Consider the following 8,604-nt stretch of genomic DNA (forward strand, 5'->3'; position numbering starts at 1 on the left):
CCATTCATTCCATAATCTAAATCATTGATATACAACGTAAAAAGAAGTGGCCCCAACACCATCCCTTATGGGAACACTACTAGCAACTGGCAGTCAACCAGGGTATGATCCCTGTATTCTGACTCTCTGCTTTTTGACCATCAGCCAAAGCTTTACCCAGGCTGGTATGTTCCCTGTTATACCATGGGCTCTTGTTAAATAGCCTCATATGAGGCCTTCTGAAAATCCAAATAGACAACATCCTCTGCATCTCCTTTATCTAGCCTGCTTGTCACTTTTTCAAAGAATTCCAGTACGATTGTTAAGCAAGATTTTCTCTTAAGGAAACCATGCTGGCTTTGGCCTATCTTGTTATGTGCTTCAAAGAACCCTTTAAGCAAATCTTTGACAAACTACTCCAACATCTTCCCAACCACTGGAGTGCAGCTAACTGGCCTATAATTTCCTTTAGTTTCCATTGTAAATACCAGTAAATTTGGCCCATGAAAAAAAGTTGCTGGAGAAACTCAATAGGTCTGTGGGGGGAATGGAGAGTCAACATTTATGATTTTTAAATCCTTCATCAAGACCATTACAACACCTGCCTGAACTGCGTAGTTGCTCCAACAACTCTTTTTTACTCTAGCTTCCGGCATGTCCAATCACTTGCACCCAGTAAAACTGGCCATTTGCTATTAGAATGTCTTAAAAATCCATCTGTTCTTTAGAATGTAAGGATCTATCCCAATCTTGCATTGTCCCTACATCAGTCCTGTTGCCTCCTGAAATGGCCAAGCTTTCCATCTCCGTTTATTTAAAAGCAAAATATGTCAGAGAAACCGACCATCACAAAACTTTGGCAGAACAATGGCCCAGATAACAAATCTCACTGTTGCTGGAGTATACTTATGTGAAAATTGATTTACATTGTTATTGAACTGATTCAAAGTGATGCTTTTCTCTTGTATTAACCTTGCAACAACAAGGTCAGAGTCATCACCAAGCCATTCATAATTCTATATCTACTTCAGTATGTGTATGTAGACTTGTATCCAGATAGCAAGATTGCCATGTAACTGTGTATTTTCTCTTTCCTTTCCAGAGTTAGTAATTCCGGACAATGCCAATGTGTTTTACGCAATGAACACATCTGTGAATTTTGATTTTATTCTGAGAAAGCGGAGCCTAAGTAAGCAAATTAAGCTGCGAAGTCGATCAAGTTCGACACTGCCTAGAGCAGCCAAAAAGGGAATAATGACAAACCGTCTGAGCAAAGTTACGCTGTGAGGGGAAGCTGACTTTGATGCATTGGTCTTTATTAGAGATGGACTCTACCATGCAGTATTGAGAGCCTTGGAATGTATGTGAATAAAATCACCGAAGCAGTATTCTACTTAATTTACCCAACAACATGGATGGCATTGATCAAATTCCAATCTTTTGAGAACACAGTGCTTGTCCATTGTTGAAATGTTTTGCACATCAGCCTTGTTTAGATTAGGCTGAGCTCTATTCAAGCTGGAGAATCATTGCCAGGCTAGCCACAGTCCCAATGTAGTTCATTTATTTACTGATCCTGTTGACTAATTGTGGTCAAGTTGGCTCTGATTCCCGCAAGGTCACATTAGAACTAGCGAACCCACCCCTCACCACCATTAGCCAGTCTGGCCAGATGATGAATGCTTTTGGAAAGTGTTTGGATTGGCCTTTTGAACTCTTCAGCCAATGTTTCTAGCCTTCCTCCTCCCCACTTAATGATTTAACCTTTTTTGGATGCCTTCAACGAAGGACAACTGCAAGAAATAATGAAAGAGGGGTGTATTGTTGCCAATGTTGCACTTGTCTTGAAATCCTTGTCAGCTTTATACTGAACTGTTATTTTGTATGTACATTTGTAAATGTAAACTGATTGGAAGCGGCTGCAGGAGCTATCACAGACACAGAGGGGACCAAATTATCTGGATTATGAATATTATAACCATTTTTGTTCTTCATTTTATCTGTTTTGCAACTAGAACTGCCATTATCTTGTGGGTCATGCCTACAGTAACCGTATAAAAGAGTAAGCAATACTTTGTCCAGGATTTGACAGACAAGAGCCTAATCAGACACTTTATTATTAATCATTTAATTTTAGTGCAATCACTTCTCAGGTGTCAGGTATGTTCACTTATTAGGTATTTCCCAACAAAAACAAAAGTAACATAAATGCAAAGAATGTCTTAACAGTATTTGGGTCCTTTTAAATTTGGTTTTGCACTATGTATAAATTAACTGACACAAAGTGCTTGAAGCACTTTAACAATTTTAGTATCTTTTGCATAAATCCACAGTTCTGGTGTCTACGTGCCTATGAGCTGCAATGAGGAAATGCTTTTGGGAGATCACAATTTTTGATCTGGAGGCCTGTGTTTTTCCCTTGTCTTGTAGATCTGGCAGAACAGTGTAAGTGATTAATTTATCAATTGTCCACGTCACCACCACTGAGAAAGGTTCAAAATCTGGGCTGTGTCTGTCAGCACTGGGCACAGATGTTAAAAGAAAATTGTCCAATGTTTTGGTGATCTTTCCGAATGTACACTTTTGTAAATAATTTTCCATATTCCTTGTATAATTGTATGATTTGTTTTAAAAAAAAGTTACTAAAATAAATTTCAATGCATTATTTTTGATTTTTGATTTCAATGGGTGGAAAGTTATAGAATATTTAAGGAAAACCTGATTGCAATTACCTCTGGTTCTCTGACCATAACTGTCCTGTGTGTTTTGGATGTTAAGACTTGAGCTCGTTGAACCTTGTCATCCAGACTCTGGTGTGGATTTTGGGTACCTGCAGTTTTACCACCTTTAGAAATATTTGTCTGAAACACCGACCAGATTCTCCAATGATCCAGTGGCTGGTTGAGAAGTGCTGGAGCTGTTCACGCATTATTTAAGATGATACTGACACACCACCCATCTCTCCAATTTTAATTGCATGTCCTAAAGGATGACATTTGGGTTCAAGTCATTTTTTTCATTTAATTTCTGAATGGTCAAAAATATTCACTGAAATGCTACGGGCAATTGATTTTAAAAACCTTCATACATCCAGCTAGCACATTGCATTTTATGATTATTTTTATCTTCCCAGGATGGGCTCCAAGTTGGTTTAACATTTGCCTTTCATCACTGTCCAACCTTTCTTGCTTCCCATATCCTCTCCTAATTGTGTGTGCCTGTGCCAATTTATCACAGTCAGATTCAAAGTCATCTGAGGTTGATGAAATTTGAAATCCTGTGCTCATTTCATGGCAGATAAGGTTTTTTTTTAAAAAAAATGAAACTTGCCCCTCTAAAGAAATCCCAAAAAGTTAAAAGCTAGATTCAAAATGTGCATAAATATATAAGTGAATAAATTGTTTTTGCTGAGATTTATTATCATTGAATTATTTCTGATTTTTCATCTTCTAAGTTGTTTTTATCCCACCATATTAAATTGCCTTAAATCTAACATATAGACTTCTGGTTGCCTGCAACATTGAGTTACAGTAGCAATCTAATCTTCCTGCTTACTTTACAGTTCTTTCTACAACTAAAGTGCTCCACATTATTCACCTTTTTTTTTCTTCTACTTTTAATCGCATTGAAATCGCTGCAAGTAAATTTGGGAAGAAAGAAGAAGTCCCAACAATCTGACTATGGAGGCTATTACTAAGGTTCTGAATCAGCAGAGACAGTCTTGAACCGGTGATCTTAAAGAAGTCTTGGGTCAGATTAATACTAAACTTGATCAAGCCCAAAAACTAACTAAAGAACATGATGAACTTTTGACATCTGCTGACCAGGAATTGAGTAACTTAATTAACCATGTCGATGAAGTGGAAAATACATGCTTCAGATTAAGTGACAGTAATTTGAAACAAACAGTGAAAGTTGATCGAGAAGGCAGGAGTTGACGACAGAACTTGCGTATTCTGAGTTTGGCTGAATCTGCAGAAAGTGGGCAATTCACAAAATTATTTTCAGAGTTGCTTTACGAGATCTTTGGGAAGGAACTTCTATTATCTTCCCCAATGATTGATAGAGCTCAACACTAAGACGACTCCTGCTCAGAGACAGTGTTTAGTTATTAATTGGCCACATCATTATCAAATAAGTCTTTGATTTGTGAAGGCCATTGAAGAGGGACACTTGAATATCATAGCCAACATATGAGAATTGTAGAAGATTACTGTGCCAAAGTCATGATGCAGTCTGGCGAATAAAGAAGTTATATCGGAGCTGTACAAATGTGGTTCAAACCCTTCCCTGCTTTATCCTGTGCGTCTCCACATTACACTTTCTAATGGTAAGAAGAAGTCCCCTGCTGAAGAGGCTCAGAGCTACCTAGAAGATCTCAGTATTACATTGTACCCAGTGGGAATTAATACTTGAAGATCAAGATGATTGACTATTATTGCTTTTAAGGTTTTCACAATTTATTATAAAATATTTGTTGGTCGAGGACTGGTTGGTTTTTTTTAAACCTAGGAAACTTTTCTATTTTAATTTGCTTTTTTCTGAGATAATAAATTTACTAGGTGTCATGTCTCTTCTGTGAGCCTAATTCCTTGATACTAGGGTTGTTTTCATGTAAGTATTTTCTTTCCTTCTCTCTTTATTAAGTACATTGAATTATTAAATTCTGACAAGAAGAATATTAAGAAATATCTATTCATTTATTTTTCAGTAATATTGGTTCAAATTTTACGTTATTTATTTATATAAATTTAAATTAATGAGAAATTTTAAAATAAATCATTTGATTGTAGTCATAATAGTTTGGAAGAATTATAGTTTGGAAGAACTGCATATATTTACAATAACAGCAATTGAGCTAATGGTAACAAATCCCACAGGGATAATTAATTGAGTGTGAAATGAATTGTTTTGCTAAGATTGCTACATTATCTTTAGCAACTGTCTGGGTTGATGAGGGAGAGGTGAGGGGAGCATATGAGATTTCTTTCTTCAAGGTTGTTTTGGCTTTAGGAATTTGCTTCAACTCTGACTTTGACACAACTTTTACAATTTATCACCAGTTTCTTATTTCTGCTTCAAAGCTGCTACCTGGTGGCTAGATATTAGTTGTTCTAAACAATCTATGTTAATTATGGAAAATTCTGGATAGTTTTAATTTCATTAGTTGGAATGTAAAAAGTTTGAATCATAAAGTTAAGAAGAATGAGGTATTTTCACATATTAAACAGCTTAAAGCTACTATTGTATTTTTACAAAAATTGCATATCCATAGTTGTGATAATTGCCAACTTATGACAAAATGGAGGGGGAAGCATTTTCATTCCTCTTTCCAGGCTAAGGCTGGAGGGGTCAATTCTTATTAATCAAAATCTTCCTTTTGTCCATCACAAAGTCCTATAAGATATAAATGTTCAGAATATCATCGTTTCAGAGAAATTGGATAATAAAATGCTAGTTTTTTTGCGAATATTTGTGCCTCTGATGCAAATGATGTGGGGTTTTTTGAATGTTTTTTTTTCTTCCTTACCCAACTTGAGTTTATACTCTCTAGTTAGACTCTGCTTTGGACCATTCATCTCTTAAACCTGCCATAATAAGTAAATCTGCCTCATTAATTCATTCTTTTTATCAAATTATGGTATATCTGATCTTTTACATTTTCTTTATCCAAATAGTAGAGAGTATTCTTTATTTTCACGTGTTCATCGAACTTATTCATGAATCGATTATTTTCTTCTTGATAATTAAAGATCCCACTGCCTCGTTCCTGTAGTTACAAGCTTCTGTAACATTAGATCATACCCCTGTTGTGTTATTTATGACTCTTCCTGGCCTTCCTCAAATAAAAAGGCATTGGCCTTTCAATTCAAGTTTATTATCAGATAATGACTTTGTGACATTTATGGAGAAGCAGTTAACTTTCTTCTTTGATGCAGCAAAATGGTGGAGATTTCTATTTTGATTGTTTGGAATGCTATGAAAGCTTTTTTTGAGAGGGCAAATTATTTCTTACACCATGAATATAAAAAGGAAGATGAGTAAGAAAGATTAGAAATAATTAAATTAATCAAATGTGTGACAGAGTATATAGATATGTTTTTGGGAGATAAATTGGGAAAGGTTTGTTGAGTAGGTTGCATACAAACACTTTAAAATAGATGGTATTTGAAATACTGGAGTTCTGCTAATGCTAGACATAATCAGCCCCATGGGTTTTGCAAGAGCTTTGGAGAGTGCTCAAGAGACTTCACGATTTGTTTACAAAAGGCAACAGATGAAAGATCTTGTCAGAGCTGCAGATAGTCTAGGGAGAACTTGCTATTCTAAGAGGGTCATGTGGTTTTGCAAGCAGACAGAGTTCAACAGGCTTTCTCAGAGAGAGAGAGACAGACAGACAGATCACTTCTTCGGTGTTGCAGCTAATAATAGCAGCTGGGGCTGGAAAAGGACAAGCTGGAAAGCTTGTGGAAAGCCTGTTTGGAAGATGGTCTGATCAAAGCCCTTGTGATTCTACAAGAGGAAAGGACTGGCTGTCTAATGTTTCATTTGGAATAAGTGAAACAAAAAGGAACTCTGGTGACCTGAAAAAAAGAGGTTATCATCTGGAGAACCCTGAAGGGGAAAGTTTCATCAGCAAGACAATGAGGTGACTGATGGAATGTACATCAGTTGTGGATGTCCTGGAACAACAAATCTCTCTGAAAACTGACAAGAACTGTCCTATCTATTGCTGCTGGGTTTTGGGGTCCTCTGGGCTCGTAACAAATAGTTCACCAATATGCTCAAACTGAGTTATATAAAAAGTGAGTTGAATTTCTCAACATATCCAATTGAGAGCAAATTGTTGAAGAGTAAGAGTCAGTTTTATATCCATGGTGATAAATATGGCGAACTTTTAACTAACCAACTGAAAAGTTTTGAAGCTAAGCAGCAAATTACAAAGATTAAAAAGAGGATGGTAACATTACTACAGACCATTTTGAGATAAATGATGCATTCATGAAATTTTTTCTCCCATCTTTTCACTTAAAAATTCACATGTAAAATTTCCTGTATATTCAAATCATTTGACTTACTTATTCCAAATAGGGCAAGAAAAGGATTAGAGCCAAATTGCTATTAGGAACTGAAGACAAGGTACAGAAGATACTTGCCCAATAACTGGAAAATAAGGAACTTGACCAAAGCATATAAAATAATGTCCCTTCTTCAGTCTTACATCTATCACCTTTAGGCAAGAAATTAGAATAAAATTTAGCCAATTGAACTTTGGAGAAATAAGCTTGATGTCCTACTTTAAATTGCAATCATGAATGTCAGGCACATAGATAAGATGAAGTAACCAATTTCAAGATATTCCATATAGCATCAGAATATTCTTGTTGAAAATCTTGCTCCCATCGTTTCTTAGTCTTGTCCAGGGAATCACCACTAGACATCAATAATCTTCTTCTTTGGCTTGGCTTCGCGGACGAAGATTTATGGAGGGGGTAAAAAGTCCACGTCAGCTGCAGGCTCGTTTGTGGCTGACAAGTCCGATGCGGGACAGGCAGACATGGAGAATTGATAACTTTTTAGTATTCAGTTTAACATTATCAATCTTCTCTATCATCTTTAATTCCAAATCTTGAGGGAGTTTTAATACCACAAGACTCACACCACCAGGTTCAGGAACAGCTGCTACCCCTCTACCATCAGACTCCTCAACACAAACTCAATCAGGGACTCGTTTAAGGACTCTTTTACACATTACCAAGTGTTGTGAGGATAAATCTAAGGAAATACTCTGCAGTCCTTCAAGACTGAGGATGACTTGGTCCCATTCCAGTTCCAGTTGACTTCAGGGATTCTCGTATGCAAATTGGAGAGTAATTGAGTGGGGGGGAGGGGGGAGATCACCAAGGCAAGTAAGGATTTGAAACTGCAACTGCAATGGTGCCAGAAACCATGAGATCTACATGATCAAAACATGAAGAGATCTCACTTGTTTTTTTTTAAAGTGGGAGTATCTTTTAAAAGCTCCATTTTCAGCTGGAATGGAGACCATGTGCTGATTGAGATCTTCCTTTGTCATGAATGTTGGTGATTCTGCAAGTCTTTGCTGAAATGCTTCCTAATATTTCAAAAACATGTGATATGAGCACTAGTTCTTCCCCTAATTCAACAAAGATTTTAAAATGCTAAAGCAGAGTAGGTGGCAAAAATGTGGCTTCAGATCTGGGATCCTCATCTAATTGAAGTATTTCTCAGAGAACAATTAAAAGGTAAATTTGTTACATGACGGTGCATAATCGCACTTGCAGGGGTGCACAGATTTGCCCCATATATTTCCATCTCTCTACAATTGCCTATGGAATACAGAGCTTGGTAAAGAATAACAAGGGCCTTGAGGTTTGAATCTAAAACACAGCAACATATTCCAATAAATCTTATGTTTGAATGCCCTTGTAAAGCTCTCAATTGTAATTTCCAAAGTGGTCATGTGAGGATTGCAGCACTGAGGTCTTCCTGTTGGTGAAATTACTTCTTCCCAGAATTATTTTGAAATAAGTGGGGAATCTGCTTGGCATTCTTGCATGCTGGAAAGATGAAAGTGAAATGTTGTCTCCATTCTGGCTACTA

The 8,604-nt window shown here is 36.7% G+C and overlaps 1 protein-coding gene across 10 annotated transcripts in view; it reads left to right on the forward strand.

The window, feature by feature from the left end:
• rgl1 (ral guanine nucleotide dissociation stimulator-like 1) overlaps positions 1-2,644 on the forward strand; it is a 301,930-nt gene extending 299,286 nt beyond the window's left edge. For all 10 annotated transcript variants that reach the window (XM_069937500.1, XM_069937502.1, XM_069937501.1 and 7 more), the window contains one exon: positions 1,082-2,644. In XM_069937500.1, the coding sequence (XP_069793601.1) occupies positions 1,082-1,266 (185 nt within the window). In that variant the 3' untranslated portion in view covers positions 1,267-2,644. The remainder of the gene's footprint in view (positions 1-1,081) is intronic.
• Positions 2,645-8,604: the final 5,960 nt, after the last annotated feature.

The sequence above is a fragment of the Narcine bancroftii genome, chromosome 5, assembly GCF_036971445.1.
Source record: "Narcine bancroftii isolate sNarBan1 chromosome 5, sNarBan1.hap1, whole genome shotgun sequence".
NCBI classification, from domain to species: domain Eukaryota; kingdom Metazoa; phylum Chordata; class Chondrichthyes; order Torpediniformes; family Narcinidae; genus Narcine; species Narcine bancroftii.